This window comes from Choloepus didactylus, chromosome 4 (genome assembly GCF_015220235.1).
Source record: "Choloepus didactylus isolate mChoDid1 chromosome 4, mChoDid1.pri, whole genome shotgun sequence".
In the NCBI taxonomy this organism is placed as follows: domain Eukaryota; kingdom Metazoa; phylum Chordata; class Mammalia; order Pilosa; family Megalonychidae; genus Choloepus; species Choloepus didactylus.
Window position 1 is genome coordinate 73,124,123 of NC_051310.1, and position 17,268 is coordinate 73,141,390.

The 17,268-nt window shown below is 40.0% G+C and overlaps 1 protein-coding gene across 1 annotated transcript in view; it reads right to left on the reverse strand.

Annotated features, from left to right (window-relative positions):
• LOC119532692 (pre-rRNA-processing protein TSR1 homolog) overlaps positions 1–16,919 on the reverse strand; it is a 32,059-nt gene extending 15,140 nt beyond the window's left edge. Inside the window, exon 1 of the mRNA XM_037835055.1 lies at positions 16,906–16,919. Within this exon, the coding sequence (XP_037690983.1) occupies positions 16,906–16,919 (14 nt within the window). The remainder of the gene's footprint in view (positions 1–16,905) is intronic.
• Positions 16,920–17,268: the final 349 nt, after the last annotated feature.

Consider the following 17,268-nt stretch of genomic DNA (forward strand, 5'->3'; position numbering starts at 1 on the left):
CCCAAAGACAGAAACAATGCAAGAGTCCATCAACCCATGAACGCATAAATAAAATGTAGTGTATACATATGAATATCTGTGTGTGACAGAATTGAATACATATGAAATACTATTTAGTTGTAGTAAGGAATTAAGTCCTGATGTATATGACAACATGGTTTAACCTTGAGGAAATTATGTGGAGTGAAATTAGCCAGACAGAAAATGACAAATATTGTGTGATCTCACTGTTAGGAACTAGTTATTATAAACAACCTCATGAAGTTAAAATTTAGAACATAGATTAGCAGGAAATAGAATGAAGGTAGAGAATGGGGAGCCGATGCTTATTTGGGCAGAATTGTTTAATAAGGTTGATTGTAAATATTTGAAAATGGTAGAGGTGATGGTAGCACATTTTCATGAGTGTAAATAATGACACTGAATTGTGCATGTGATTTTGGTTGAAAGGGGGCAGTTTAGGGTTGTGTATATCACTAGAAGGAGAGTTAGAGGATAAAACATGGAACCTTATGAAATAGTGAACCCTGTTGGGGATGATGAATGTGGTTACTTGTACAAACATAAGAATATTCTTCCAAGAACTAGAACAAATGTACATCACTGTTAATAATAGGGTGGTATATGGGGAAAAATACATCAAATGCAAACTATGGACCAGAGTTAACAATAATATTTTAATATTTTGCTAAATTTTATAAATATCTATTAAATGTTTAATATCAGTTGTAACAAAGGTACTGCAATAATGCTAAGTGTCAATAATAGGGAGGTGTAAGTGGTATGGCATTTTTTTCATTTTGGAGCAATGAAAATGTTCTAAAATTGATCATGGTGAATGCACAACTCTGTGATTATACTGAGAACCATTGATTACAGACTTTGGATGCATGGTACAGTGTGTGAATAAAACTGCTTGTTAAAAAATATTTTAAAAATAGTGAGGAAACCTAATGGATCCCCACATCCTCCTCCTGTCTATGCATGTCACCATGCTGTCTTGAGGGCCACTACAATTATGCTGTGTGTAGAAGTGAGTGTGCAGGACATGTAAAGGAGATGGCATCAGGTCAGCACTTTGACTTAAGTATCTCACACAAAGGTAGTTTCAATATGGAGAAGGAGGACCAAGTGGTAATTCTGGAGCATGGCACATTTTAAGGAATGCAAGTCTTTAGGGAGGATTTCTCAGAACTAAAGAATGACATGAGAATTTAGGGCAAAAAAACAACACATAATGGCTTGGGTTTTAAGTTTGAAAGGTTTGAGCAAAATAAGCAAAATAGAATCTTTAACTGTGCCAAGGACTCATCCTTCCCCATTTCCTGGACTAAAACAAACAGTTTCTATTACTACTATTTTCTCTAATTTGGCGGCAAAGATTAGAGGCTCTGGCTAAATCCCAAGCAGCAAGCACAGCACGTGCATTTCAGGCTGGCACCAGTTACATGTGAATTTTGCTCATTCTTATGAGGAAATGGAGAAATAAGAGTGGTAGTCAAAGTATAAGAAACTGTAATCAGAAAACCTGGAGGCAAGTCTTCAAACTGCCATTTGCTCTGGACTTGTCTCCTCCAATCATTTTATTTTATTTATTTTTTTTTTTTTAGTAGTTGATTTTTACTTTATTTTTTTTTTTTTAAATCATCATTTTATTGAGATATATTCACATACCATGCTGTCATACAAAACAAATTGTACTTTCGATTGTTTACAGTACCATTACATAGTTGTACATTCATCACCTAAATCAATCCCTGACACCTTCATTAGCACACACACAAAAATAACAAGAATAATAATTAGAGTGAAAAAGAGCAATTGAAGTAAAAAAGAACACTGGGTACCTTTGTCTGTTTGTTTCCTTCCCCTACTTTTCTACACATCCATCCATAAACTAGACAAAGTGGTGTTTGGTCCTTATGGCTTTCCCAATCCCATTGTCACCCCTCATAAGCTACATTTTTATACAACTGTCTTCGAGATTCATGGGTTCTGGGTTGTAGTTTGATAGTTTCAGGTATCCACCACCAGCTACCCCAATTCTTTAGAACCTAAAAAGGGTTGTCTAAAGTGTGCATAAGAGTGCCCACCAGAGTGACCTCTCGGCTCCTTTTGGAATCTCTCTGCCACTGAAGCTTATTTCATTTCCTTTCACATCCCCCTTTTGGTCAAGAAGATGTTCTCCGTCCCACGGTGCCAGGTCTACATTCCTCCCTGGGAGTCATATTCCACGTTGCCAGGGAGATTCACTTCCCTGGGTGTCTGATCCCACGTAGGGGGGAGGGCAGTGATTTCACCTTTCAAGTTGGCTTAGCCAGAGAGAGAGGGCCACATCTGAGCAACAAAGAGGCATTCAGGAGGAGACTCTTAGGCATAAATACAGGGAGGCCTAGCCTCTCCTTTGCAGCAACCGTCTTCCCAAGGGTAAAACTTATGGTAGAGGGCTCAACCCATCAAACCACCAGTCCCCTATGTCTGTGGTCATGTTAGCAACCATGGAGGTGGGGTAGGCGAATACCCCTGCATTCTCCACAGGCTCCTCAAGGGGGCACTACATCTTTTTTTTTTTTTTTTTTTTTCCCCTTTTTTGTTTTTTTTCTTTTTTTTTTTTTTTTTTTTTTTTTTTTAACTTTCCCTTCTTTTTTCAAATCACCTGTATGAAAAAAAAAGTTAAAAAGAAAACAAACATACAATAACAGAGCATTTCAAAGAGACCATAGCAAGGGAGTAAGAAAAAGACAACTAACCTAAGATAACTGCTTAACTTCCAACATGTTCCTACTTTACCCCAAGAAAGTTACATAATATAGCAACATTTCAGTGAACTTGTTCCTACTACAACCATCAGAAATTAACAGACCATAGTCATTTCTGGGCATCCCCAGAACGTTAAATAGCTTATCTGTTCTTCCTGGATTATTGTTCCCCCTTCCTTAATTGCTCTCTACTGCTAGTTCCCCTACATTCTACGTTATAAACCATTTGTTTTACATTTTTCAAAGTTCACATTAGTGGTAGCATATAATATTTCTCTTTTTGTGCCTGGCTTATTTCGCTCAGCATTATGTCTTCAAGGTTCATCCATGTTGTCATATGTTTCACCAGATCGTTCCTTCTTACTGCCGCGTAGTATTCCATCGTGTGTATATACCACATTTTATTTATCCACTCATCTGTTGAAGGACATTTGGGTTGTTTCCATCTCTTGGCAATTGTGAATAATGCTGCTATGAACATTGGCGTGCAGATATCTGTTCGTGTCACTGCTTTCCGATCTTCCGGGTATATACCGAGGAGTGCAATCGCTGGATCGAATGGTAGCTCTATATCTAGTTTTCTAAGGAACTGCCAGACTGACTTCCAGAGTGGCTGAACCATTATACAGTCCCACCAACAATGAATAAGAGTTCCAATTTCTCCACATCCCCTCCAGCATTTGTAGTTTCCTGTTTGTTTAATGGCAGCCATTCTAACCGGTGTTAGATGGTATCTCATTGTGGTCTTAATTTGCATCTCTCTAATAGCTAGTGAAGCTGAACATTTTTTCATGTGTTTCTTGGTCATTTGTATTTCCTCTTCAGAGAACTGTCTTTTCATATCTTTTGCCCATTTTATAATTGGGCTGTCTGTACTATTGTCATTGAGTTGTAGGATTTCTTTGTATATGCAAGATATCAGTCTTTTGTCAGATACATGGTTTCCAAAAATTTTTTCCCATTGAGTTGGCTGCCTCTTTACCTTTTTGAGAAATTCCTTTGAGGTGCAGAAACTTCTAAGCTTGAGGAGTTCCCATTTATCTATTTTCTCTTTTGTTGCTTGTGCTTTGGGTGTAAAGTCTAGGAAGTGGCCTCCTAATACAAGGTCTTGAAGATGTTTTCCTACATTATCTTCTAGGAGTTTTATGGTACTTTCTTTTATATTGAGATCTTTGGTCCATTTTGAGTTAATTTTTGTGTAGGGGGTGAGGTAGGGGTCCTCTTTCATTCTTTTGGATATGGATATCCAACTCTCCCAGCCCCATTTGTTGAAAAGACCATTATGGCTCAGTTCGGTGACTTTGGGGGCCTTATCAAAGATCAGTCGGCCATAGATCTGAGGGTCTATCTCTGAATTCTCAATTCGATTCCATTGATCTATATGTCTATCTTTGTGCCAGTACCATGCTGTCTTGGCAACTGTGGCTTTATAATAAGCTTCAAAGTCAGGGAGTGTAAGTCCTCCCACTTCGTTTTTCTTTTTTAGAGTGTCTTTAGCAATTCGAGGCATCTTCCCTTTCCAAATAAATTTGATAACTAGCTTTTCCAAGTCTGCAAAGTAGGTTGTTGGAATTTTGATTGGGATTGCATTGAATCTGTAGATGAGTTTGGGTAGAATTGACATCTTAATGACATTTAGCCTTCCTATCCATGAACATGGAATATTTTTCCATCTTTTAAGGTCCCCTTCTATTTCTTTTAGTAGAGTTATGTAGTTTTCTTTGTATAGGTCTTTTACATCTTTGGTTAAGTTGATTCCTAGGTACTTGATTTTTTTAGTTGCTATTGAAAATGGTATCTTTTTCTTGAGTGTCTCTTCAGTTTGTTCATTTCTAGCATATAGAAACATTACTGACTTATGTGCATTAATCTTGTATCCCGCTACTTTGCTAAATTTGTTTATTAGCTCTAGTAGGTGTATCGTTGATTTCTCAGGGTTTTCTAGATATAAGATCATATCATCTGCAAACAATGACAGTTTTACTTCTTCTTTTCCAATTTGGATGCCTTTTATTTCTTTGTCTTGCCGGATTGCCCTGGCTAGCACTTCCAGCACAATGTTGAATAACAGTGGTGACAGCGGGCATCCTTGTCTTGTTCCTGATCTTAGAGGGAAGGCTTTCAGTCTCTCACCATTGAGTACTATGCTGGCTGTGGGTTTTCCATATATGCTCTTTATCATGTTGAGGAAGTTTCCTTCAATTCCTACCTTTTGAAGTGTTTTTATCAAAAAGGGATGTTGGATTTTGTCAAATGCTTTTTCAGCATCTATTGAGATGATCAATTGATTTTTCCCTTTCGAGTTTTTAATGTGTTGTAATACATTGATTGTTTTTCTGATGTTGAACCATCCTTGCATGCCTGGAATGAACCCCACTTGGTCATGGTGTATGATTTTTTTAATGTGTCTTTGGATTCGATTTGCAAGTATTTTGTTGAGGATTTTTGCATCTATATTCATTAGGGAGATTGGCCGGTAGTTTTCCTTTTTTGTAGCATCTTTGCCTGGTTTTGGTATTAGATTGATGTTAGCTTCATAAAATGAGTTAGGTAGTGTTCCATTTTTTTCAATGTTTTGAAAGAGTTTGAGTAAGATTGGTGTCAGTTCTTTCTGGAAAGTTTGGTAGAATTCCCCTGTGAAGCCATCTGGCCCTGGGCATTTATTTGTGGGAAGATTTTTGATGACTGATTGGATCTCTTTGCTTGTGATGGGTTGGTTGAGGTCTTCTATTTCTTCTCTGGTCAGTCTAGGTTGTTCATATGTTTCCAGGAAATTGTCCATTTCTTCTACATTATCCAGTTTGTTGCCATACAGTTGTTCATAATATCCTCTTATAATTTTTTTAATTTCTTCAGGATCTGCAGTTATGTCACCTTTTTCATTCATTATTTTGTTTATATGGGTCTTCTCTCTTTTTGATTTTGTCAGTCTAGCTAGGGGCTTGTCAATCTTGTTGATCTTCTCAAAGAACCAACTTTTGGTGATATTTATCCTTTCTATTGTTTTTTTGTTCTCTATGTCATTTATTTCTGCTTTAATCCTTGTTATTTCTTTTCTTGTACTTGGTTTAGGATTGGTTTGCTGTTCATTTTCTAGCTTCTTCAGTTGATCCATTAGTTCTTTGATTTTGGCTCTTTCTTCCTTTTTAATATATGCGTTTAGTGCTATAAATTTCCCCCTTAGCACTGCTTTTGCTGCATCCCATAGGTTTTGGTATGTTGTGTTCTCATTTTCATTCGTCTCTATATATTAGCAATTTCTCTTGCTATTTCTTCTTTAACCCACTGATTGTTTAGGAGTGTGTTGTTTAACCTCCAGGTATTTGTGAATTTTCTAAGTCTCTGATGGTTATTGACTTCTAATTGTATTCCATTGTGGTCAGAGAATGTGCTTTGAATGATTTCAATCTTTTTAAATTTATTGAGGCTTGTTTTATGTCCCAGCATATGATCTATTCTGGAGAAAGTTCCGTGAGCACTAGAAAAGTATGTGTATCCTGGTGATTTGGGATGTAATGTCCTGTAGATGTCTGTTAAATCTAATTCATTTATCAGATTGTTTAGGTTTTCAATTTCCTTATTGGTCTTCTGTCTGGTTGATCTATCTATAGGAGAGAGTGATGTGTTGAAGTCTCCCACAATTATTGTGGAAACATCAATTGCTTCCTTTAGTTTTGCCAATGTTTCTCTCATGTATTTTGTGGCACCTTGATTGGGTGCATAGACATTTACGATTGTTATTTCTTCTTGCTGAATTGCCCCTTTTATTAGTATGTAGTGGCCTTCTTTGTCTCTCAAAACATCCCTGCATTTGAAGTCTATTTTATCTGAGATTAATATTGCTACACCTGCTTTCTTTTGGCTGTAGCTTGCATGAAATATTTTTTTCCAACCTTTCACTTTCAATTTCTTTGTGTCCCTGTGTCTAAGATGAGTCTCTTGTATGCAACATATTGATGGTTCATTTTTTTTGATCCATTCTGCGAATCTATATCTTTTAATTGGGGAGTTTAATCCATTTACATTCAACGTTAAAACCGTGAAGGCATTTCTTGAATCGGCCATCTTATCCTTTGGATTATGTTTGCCATATTTTTCCCTCTCTCTATTAATATCCTTTATTGTACCCATACCGAATCTCTTTAGTACTGAACCTTTCTCCAAGTCTCTCTGTCCTGTCTTTGTTTCTCTGTCTGTAGGGCTCCCTTTAGTATCTCCAGTAGGGCAGGTCTCTTGTTAGCAAATTCTCTCAGCATTTCTTTGTCTGTGAAAAATTTAAGCTCTCCCTCAAATTTGAAGGAGAGCTTTGCTGGATAAAGTATTCTTGGCTGGAAATTCCTCTCTCTCAGAATTTTAAATATATCGTGCCATTGCCTTCTCGCCTCCATGGTGGCTGCTGAGTAGTCACTAGTTAGTCTTATGCTGTTTCCTTTGTATGTGGTGAATTGCTTTTCTCTTGCTGCTTTCAGAACTTGCTCCTTCTCTTCTATGTTTGACAGTGTGATCAGTATATGTCTCGGAGTGGGTTTTTTTTGGATTTATTCTATTTGGAGTTCGCTGAGCATTTATGATTTGTGTATTTATGTTGTTTAGAAGATTTGGGAAGTTTTCCCCAACAATTTCTTTGAATACTCTTCCTAGACCTTTACCCTTTTCTTCCCCTTCTGGGACACCAATGAGTCTTATATTCGGACGCTTCATATTATCTATCATATCCCTGAGGTCCATTTCGAGTTTTTCAATTTTTTTCCCCATTCTTTCTTTTATGCTTTCATTTTCCATTCTGTCATCTTCCAGGTCACTGATTCGTTGTTCAACTTCCTCTAGTCTTGTACTATGAGTGTCCAGAATCTTTTTAATTTGGTCAACAGTTTCTTTAATTTCCATAAGATCATCCATTTTTTTATTTAGTCTTGCAATGTCTTCTTTATGCTCTTCTAGGGTCTTCTTGATTTCCTTCATATCCCGTACTAGGGTCTCATTGTTCATCTTTAGTTCTTTGAGTAGCTGCTCTAGGTGTGTCTCTTCTGGTCTTTTGATTTGGGTGCTTGGGCTTGGGTTATCCATATCGTCTGGTTTTTTCATATGCTTTATAATTTTCTGTTGTTTTTGGCCTCGTGGCATTTGCTGTCCTTGATAGGGTTCTTTTAGGGTTTGTAGACCAGTTGAAGTCCTTATCTCTAATTTATCAGATCTACAGCTTCGTGGAGTACACTTTCTCTAACTAACCAGCAGGTGGCGTCCACGAGCCACCTGTTCTCCACAAGCCAGATCTCCCCTGCTTAGCCTTTTTGGTGAGTGGGGGAGTGAGTCTTGTGGGGCCCAATTGGTGTCCCAAGCTTGCGTGTGTAGTTGGTGTTGCCTGCCCTGTATGTGGGGCGTGTTTCTGGGCAGTCGGGGAGGGGGGGTGGCCCTAACAATCAAATCTCCCTGATGATCCTAGAGTTTTAAAGCTACTGCAATAGTCTAATCCTTCAGTTCAGTCCTGCCACAGTTTGTCTCTGCCACTGACCCACAAGTCTTTGGTATTGGCGTATGGCTCCTGAGACTTGCAAGTGGGCCCCTCTTCCAGGCTGTGCACCCCGGGTCCTCTGTTGAGGGATGACTGTGCTATGTCACAGGTGAGTGCCGTCCCCCCAGGGCAGTTCTGGGCTGCTGGGCTGTGTTGGGAGGCTCCCAGTCTGCTCAAATGATGGCTGAATGGGGCTCTGTTAATTCACACTGCTCCCCCTTCCCAGCTCTGGGACATTCAGCTGAGGTTGCAGGGAAGGCTAATGTCCACGCCCAGTTTTGTGGTGTGTGCCTGTTATTTGAAGCACTTCCGTCACACTGGGTTGTCTGGGGCAGCTCTGGGCTATGGGGCTGGCGATGGGCAGGAGTGTTTCCTGTCCACCAGGATGGTGGCTGTGAGCGGACACCCCCCTTTTCTTGGGAAGTTGTGTTGTTTAGTGAATTTTCTCAGCCACTGGATTATTGCCTTTTGTCTCAGAGCTCTCTTATTTCTGCTCTTGACTTGACGTGCCCAAATTTCAATTCTTTGAAGCTTTCTGTATTGAGCTTCTTAGAGTAATTGTTTTAGAAAAAGCAAAAAGGATTTAAAAAAAAAAAAAAAAAAAAACGGCCCTCCTCAGAGATCTAATGGGTTATTGAAATGCTAATAGACAAAGCAACCAGGGCCATTAAGGAAAGGTGCCCTGGGCAGAGAGATCAGCCTTGCTTCGGGATTTGCATATGCGCCTCAAGGCCTGATCTCCGCCCTTCCCCTTTCTGTGTTCACCAGAACTCCAAAAATCCTCTGCTTTTACTTTGGAGCTTCTCGTGTTGTTTTCCTTCTATGCCCGTCTCCTCTCTGCTGGGCTGGCTGCTCTCAGAGTCTCTGGTGTCTGGCCTCAGTCTATCTATGGTTGGAGTTTGAATCAGTAGAATGAGTTTCCGATGAGAGCAGCCACTGCAATTCTCCCTTCTCCTTCCTGGAGCTGACAGCCCCTCCTCCCCCGGGACTGAGCCTGGCAGGGAGGGGCGCGGGTCCCCTGGCCGCAAAAACTTACAGATTTCGCTGATCTCAGCAGTTCCACGTTTTCATGAGTGTTGTATGAAGTATGCCCAAAGACAGATTGCTCTGTGGTGTCCAGTCCACGCAGTTCCTGGCTTTTTACCTACTTTCCTGGAGGAGTAACTAAAACATACAGCTCACCAGTCTGCCATCTTGCCCCGCCTCCTCCAATCATTTTAAATTGCAAATTATCCATGTGGAAGCCTAGAGATGCATTTCACTTTCCTTTTCAATTTTTGGCTACACTTTATCTTTGCTCCTTTTCTAAAATTGAATAACCTGCACTTTAATTTCTGTACTTGTCACTTTCTTATTGGAACGTTGAATTCATTTCTGTTTTCATTACCTGTACACAGTGGTTTGTCTACAACTGCCTTCACATAGATGAACTTATAGCATCTTAATAAGATGACTCTTTGCACTGAGAGGTATTTATAATGGATAAAATAAATAATCTTATCTTTGAAGCAATACCCTCCCTCTTGCCAGAAAACACACACAAAGAAGCCACAAAATTATTGAGGTTAGTTTGAAAGTGAAACCGCAGTATGCCCTTTCTGCTGGGCCACAGGAAAATCTATGATTCCTTCTTTAAAAGTTCAATACCAAATTTAATATGCAGCATTTTCTTAGATGATGAAGTGCTCCCTTCATATAGACTTCATAAACTGCTGAGTTGTCAAAGCTCTGCATAAATAATACAAGCCTCTTGCCCATCATTATCGAAAGACATTGCTAAGTAGACAGAAATTTCAATGATTCTTTTTTACAGAGATCATGGAACACGCACTTAACACAATTTGCTGACCATCTCATAAAAAATACTAGCTACAGAGCTCCCGGTCTGGATCCTTTCACGCTGGAAAATGGAGAGCTGTTAAAAATTCTGATTTCACTTCACTTTAGAACTGGTCCACTGAGAAAAATTTGGAAACCTTATTTCTCTCCCGCTCAGAGCAGACTCTTCCATTAAAGGCTTTCTTAGCCAGGAATCTGAGCTCTTTCAGGAAATCAGCTTGTAGTAAGGCCAAGTGAATGGCTCTGTGAGACCCCAGTGGGATAATAGGCATTTTGCCTCCTTCACGTTTTTGATTTGTACAGTGAGAAATACCATTGAATCACCATTCAAGTGATTCACTAGTACACCTGTCCCGGGGAAGTCTGCTTGGGAAATGCAACACATGCTAGCAAGTGGCAGGGGAAGTAAATGAGTCAGGGGCCTGTAGGAAAACTCTGCCGAATGCAATTAGATGATCAGGCCCCTGGTCTTGACATGCTCTCCCCCAGCCCAAATTAAGTTCCAATGTTCCATTTCTTAATATTGTTAATGAACCTCAAGTTCACATTAACATCTCTAGATAATATAAGATCCATGGTTTCTGCCCACCTACCCCTGATATAGGATTCTTCAGTTGACCACATTTTCTGGAAAGTGCAGTTATACAAATTTCGATGTAGAATTTCCTGTGGTTACTCAGTATTTCTTTCCAACATGCTGATATACAAGTTAGATTCTATGCATCTCCAAGTGTCCCCTCCCTCAAAGTGGGAGCCACCTTTAACTTATTTCTTTCCCTCATAACAAACCCCAGACTGCCAAAATTCTTCACAGACCAAATCTGCTAAAAGAATCCAAAAACCGTTAATAATTATTAGTTGTTTTCCAGTGGTATGGACCACTATAATTAACCTCTGTAATATGCAATGTTACTTCCCAAAAAAGAAACACTAATGCTACATTCTAGAGAAAAATCATTAGCCCTCTCATTTAGTTGTCTTTCTGTTCTGACCAATTTTATCAGAAGCATCTTTTTGGGCAGGTTGAAAACTATTCCCGGGCCTCACCCCAGACCTACTAAATTAAAATCTCTGAGGATAGGAATAAAGTCATGATGCATGCAACAACATGGATGATCCTTGAGGACGTTGTGTTGAGTGTAATTAGCCAGAAATAAAAGGACAAAAACTGTATGGTTTCACTAATATGAACTAACATTAATGAGCAAACTCTGAGAGATAAAGTTAAGAACACAGGTTATCGGGAGGTAGAAAGAGGGTAGAGATAAGGCCTTTGATGCTGAAGGAGTACAGAATGTTCAGCAGGATTGATTGCAAAAATCCAGAAATGGATAACATAATAGTATCTGATAGTAGCACAATATTATAAATATAATGAAAAAAGCTGAGTGTGTGTATGGTTGAAAGAGGAAGGCTATAGGCTTGTATGATAGAGAATAAAAACTGGGACTGTATAACTTAGTAAAACCTAGAGTGGACAATGATGGTGATTAATATACCAATATAAGAAAGTTTTTACATGAGGGAGAACAAGTGAATGTCACCTTTGCAAAGTGTTGAAAATGGGATGGTATATGGAAAAAAATACAATCAATACAAACTAGGGTCTATAGTTAACAGTACCATTGTAATATTCTTCTATTAAATACAATAAAGGCAATATACCAAAGCTAAATGCCAGTAAGATGGGGAAATAATGGAGGGGTATGGGATTCTTGATGTTGTTGTTTCTCCTTTTTATTTTTTTATTCTTTATTTTATTTTTAATTCTTTTTCCTCTTCTTTCTTTGAAGAAGCCTGTGGTAGTGAAGGAATAACCAAGTGTTTAAACTGGGAGCTACTGTTTTTCACTTAGGATGGATTGTATTGTGTGTGAATAAATCTGTTTAAAAAATAAACAGAAAGATACAAGTGCTGAAGAAGATGTAGAGAGAGGGATGTACCTTCACTGCTGGTAGGGAAGTAGAGTGGTGCAACCCATGTGGAGGGCAGTGTGGTGGTTCCACAGAAGGCTAAGTATAGGGCTGCCATATGATCCTGCAACCCCGTACTTTGGTATACACTTGGAAGAACTGAAAGCAGGGACACGAATAGGCATTTGCACACTGGTGTTTATGGTGGCAGTATTCATGATTTGCAATGATGGAGGTGACTTAAGGGTACATTGATGAGTGACCAGAAGGGCAACTGTAATGTGTACACACAATGGAGTCCTGAGTGGCTGCAAGAAGGAATAAAGCTGTGAGGCATGTAATAAGGTGAATGAACCTTGAGGACATTATGGTGAGTGAAATAAGCCAGAAATGAAAGGACAAATATTGTAAGGCCTTGCTAATATAAACTAACTATAATGAGCAAATGCTGAGAATTGAATTCAAAAGCATAGGTTATAAGGGGGGAGAATGAGGGCAGAGATTCGGCATTCGATGATGGATAAGGCTCATTGTAAAGGTTCCAAGATTGTAAGCTTTTACAGCAGTCACATCTATTCCACAAATATTAACTGTTATTTAAGAGATGTTTATTTGGTACAAAATTTATATTTTCTGTAGCACACTATTTAATTTAACCTGTATGGACAGTTTATTTAAACAACATAATTACATGGAACTTAGAATAGGGAATGAAATCTTGTTATTCTGTACAGGTTATTATAATACCCCAATACATCCCAGAGTATTTTGGGCAGAAAATAAAAATGTATTTGCAAAGTTCCCTTGAGAGAATGAGGAAAAATATGGAAATATTAAATATCCTCACATTGGGTATTCCTGATATTCTTGCAAGCATTAGGGATTCCTAATTTAATAAGCCAAGCCCTCAATCTAGAGGCTTGCTCTTATTAAACTTATTCTTGCAAAGGAGAAGCTAGGCCTACTTAAAATTATGCCTAAGGGTCTCCTCCAGAGAACCTCTTTTGTTGCTCAGATGTGGCCTCTCTCTCTCAGCCAACACTGCAAATAAACCCACTGTGCCCATGCTCCCTACATGGGACATGACTCCCAGGGGTGTAAGTCTCCCTGGAAAGGTAGGAAATGACTCCCAGGGAGGAGCCTGGCCCTAGCATCATGGTATTGAGAATGCATTCTACACCAAAAGGGGGAAAAGAAAAGAAACAAAATAAAGTTCAGTGTCTCCAAGAATTCAAACGGAGTTGAAAAGTCATCCTGGAGGTTATTCTTATGTATTATATAAATATTCCTTTTTAGTTTCTAGCATTTTAGAATAGTTATAAGGAAATACTGAAACTGTTGAACTGTAATCCAGTTGACTTGATTCTTGATGATGATTGTATAACTATAAAGCTTTTATTGTGTAACCATGTGATTGTGAAAACCTTGTGATTAACACTCCCTTTATCCAGTGCTTGGGTGTTGAGTAATACAATAAAGACAAAAACGAGTAAATAATAGAGGGTGATTAGGGGTATGGGATATTTTGGGTGTTCTTTTTTATTTTTATTTTTGCCTTTTTTTAAGTAATGAAAATGTTCTAAAATTGATTGTGGTGATGAATGCACAACTATATGATGATGCTGTGAGCCACTGATTGTATACTTTGGATGGATTATTGATGTGTGGATATATCTCTATAAAATTGTGTTAAAAAATCTCTGGGGATAAGGCTTAGGCACTTTTATTTTTAATAAATTTTCTCTGTGCACATGGTGGGTTAGAATCACTTGAGGTAGATATTTCTCTAAGGCTCCTTTCTGATCTGATGTTCTGTGGTTTGGAAACCTCCAAAGAAGACTGTCAGTGTCCACCACAAAGGGACAACCCACAGCCATTGGTATCCCCTTCCCAGGTCCATCATGAAACTCAGCAGCAGACTGCTTGTCAGGGAAAAATGGGTTAGGTGGTTGGTCTGAGGGCTGGAAATCACAGATCTGGGCTCAGGTTCAGTGCCTTTGCCTCTAGCTCTGCAGATTAGATAAATTATTCAACTGCTCTGGTTTCACGTTTCCCACCTCCAAACTGGGAGTAAAAGCATCTGCCTCTCCGACTGTGGGGAGGATGAAACAAGGCAGTGAAAGTACAGGCCCTTGTATAAAATGGTGCTCAATTAATACTTGAATTATTCTGCTCAGTAATTGCTACTTCCTTTCCCGATTTCCCATTTGCAAAATGATGATGACAGAGACCCTAGTTTATTGGTTGTTTTGAAGATCAAGTTAAGTGAAGACAGAGGACACTGAATCCCTTGACCTGCCTTGAAAAAGGGACAAGCAAGGGCTCAATCTGAGAGAAAGGCAGTGTGTTCAGTTGACCAATGATTCCCCAAGATGCCCATACCTTAATCTCTGGAAACTGTGGATATGTTACCTCATTTGGTGTGCCAGTTTGGATGTATTATGTCCCCAAAAATATCATTATCTTTGATGCAATCTTGTGTCAGCAGATGTATTAGTGTTGATTAGATTGTAATTCTTTGAGTGTTTCCATGGAGATGTGACCCACCCAGTTGTGGGTGATGACTCTGATTGGATAATTTCCATGGAGGTGTGGCCCCACCCATTCAGTATGGGCCTTCATTAGTTCACTGGAGCACTATATAAGCTCAGACAGAAGGAGCTAGCTTTCTACAGCCAAGAGGGACACATTGAAGAACGCACAGGAGCTGAGAGAGGAAGTGCAGTGTACAGAGACATTTTGGAGATGACCTTTGAAAGCAGACTTTTGCTCTGGAGAAGCCAAAAGAGGAAAAACACCCCCAAAGCAGCTAACAGTGCCATTTTTGAGGAGCTGCAGCCTGGGGAGGAATGTTCTGGTAGAAAGCCATTTTGAAACCAAAACTCCAGAGCAGACACCAGCCACATGCCTTCCCAGCTAACAGAGGTTTTCCGGATGCCATTAGCCATCCTCCAGTAAAGGTACCCGATTGTTGATGTGTTACCTTGGACACCTTATGGCCTTAAGACTGTAACTTTGTAACCAATATATATATATAAACCTCCTTTATAAAAGCCAATCCATTTCTGGTGTTTTGCATAATGGCAGCATCAGCTAACCAAAACACTTGGCAAAAGGGATTTTGCAGGTATGATTAAATTAAGCATCTTGAGATGGGAGAATTATGCTGGATCATCCAGGTGGACCCTAAATGTAACCACTCATACCCTTATAAGAGGAAGATGAAGGGAGATTTTACTACAGAAAGAATTTAGGTGAGGTGATGACAGAAGTAGGGGTAGAAAAGGCAAGGAGATGTGTGGAAAGGATCACAAACCAATGTAGGCAGCTTCCAGAAGCTAGAAAAAGCAAGGAAATAGACCCTCCTCTAGAGCCTCCAGAAGGAACCAGCCTTGCCCACACCATGGTTTTGTCCCCTTAAGGCTCATTTTGGCCTCTGAGCTCCAGACCTGTAAGAGAACACCTGTTTAAAATCACACAGGTTTGTGGGAATTTGTTATAGTAGAATAGGAAATGAATACAAGTAAGGTTAAAAAATCTATTTCTAAGAAACAAAAGGGAACGTTTTGACAATGTACACAGTAAAAGCATCAGAAGCATTAACAGGGTAATTTGAATGCTTGCATATTTGCTCCACCAGCACTGAGTGGCCACCTGTTCTGTGAATGGCATCCCACAGGTCAGTATCAGCTTCACACAGCCCGTGGAGCTGCCCAGGACCCCCGCCTCACCTGCAGTATCCCTGGAAGGAATGCAGAATCTCTCTTCAAATGTACAGGCCCAGGAATGATTCAGGCTGGCACAACTTCCACCAGAACTGGGTCTGTGTCTTCAGAATCTGCTTCCTCAGGTCCTTATAGCATGTGAAGACCTAGGCTGGGCTCCAGTGAACCTGCCCACTTGGGGCTCTCCCCAGATCAGTAGTCCCAGGATGGAAGGTAGTTTTTAATTCTCCATGTCTATAAATTTGTCCACCAGCCATCTGTGGTAGATTGCATTATGTAACCCAAGAAGGAATATGTTCGTCATCTTAATCTGCATTCCTGTGGGTATGTATAACTAGTTAAGGTCTGGCCCAACTAAATCAGGGTGGGCCTTAATCTGCATTCTGGAGTCCTTTACAAGCAGAAGGAATTCAGACACAGTCTGAGAAAGCCACCTGGAGGAAACAGAAATGGAAGTCAGCTGAAATCAGAAGAGGAGACACAAGGAGAGAGAGATCACTATGTAGCAGGAAAACAGATACAAGCCAAGGGACCCCAAGGATCATGGGGAGCCAGAACCAGAAGACTACAGACTCCAGGAGAAAGCATGGTCTTGTTGATGCCTTGTTGTTGGACATTTAGCCTCTGAAACTGTGAAACAATAAATTCTAGCTGTTTAAACCAACCTATTGTATGACTTTTGTTGTAGCAGCCTGGCAAACTGTCCCAACCTTATTTCTCCTTTTCGGACCCATTTGTCCTCTGATCCTCATTGTGTTTGCCACAGTCAGATAGCCAACCTATTATAAAAGTTGGTTCACTGGTAAAAACAAAGCTGATGTAGACCGTTTGATACACAGAGACCTCTGGGCCATGAATAGGGTAACATGGCACTTCTGAGTGTAAGGCACATTTCTGACCTCAGGGGAAATATCTGCTGGACTCAGTAAGCTGCAACTGGAGAATGGCATCTGAGCCCAGAGTGGGAGGGCAGCACAGGCTGGGAAATAAGGGCAGCCCAGCCCATACCAGGAATTGGAGACCTCCCAGGAGAACCCCCCAAAAGTCCTGAGGGCTGAGGACCCCTCCTGGTCTACAGAAGCAGAATGCTAGCCTCTTCCTTCCACTTTCTCCAAGAACCCCACCCAGGCCAGAGACACTTATCCCAGGCAGCTCACCTGACTACACCCATGGGTAGTCCAGCTTCCTTACCTATGATTCTAGCCTCTAGCCCTTTCCAAGGAATCCAGGTTGCTCTAGGATGCATTAGCAGGGAATCCTGTACCACAACAGTGCCCATAAGCTCCATTTTTGCCATCCATTAAGTTCCTTTTCCCAGGTGAGAGACTTCCAAAGCCCTGGTTCATTTGCAGAATAGTCAGGAATCTCACACCGTGACTTAGATCAAGCCTATCCATCTCCACCTATCCATCTATTCTTTTTTAAATGAGCTTCCCACTCTTCCTTGCCCTAGGGTAGGCAGATAAAATACAGGATACTCTTTTGAGAATGAATTTCAGATAAACTTATTTTTAGTATAA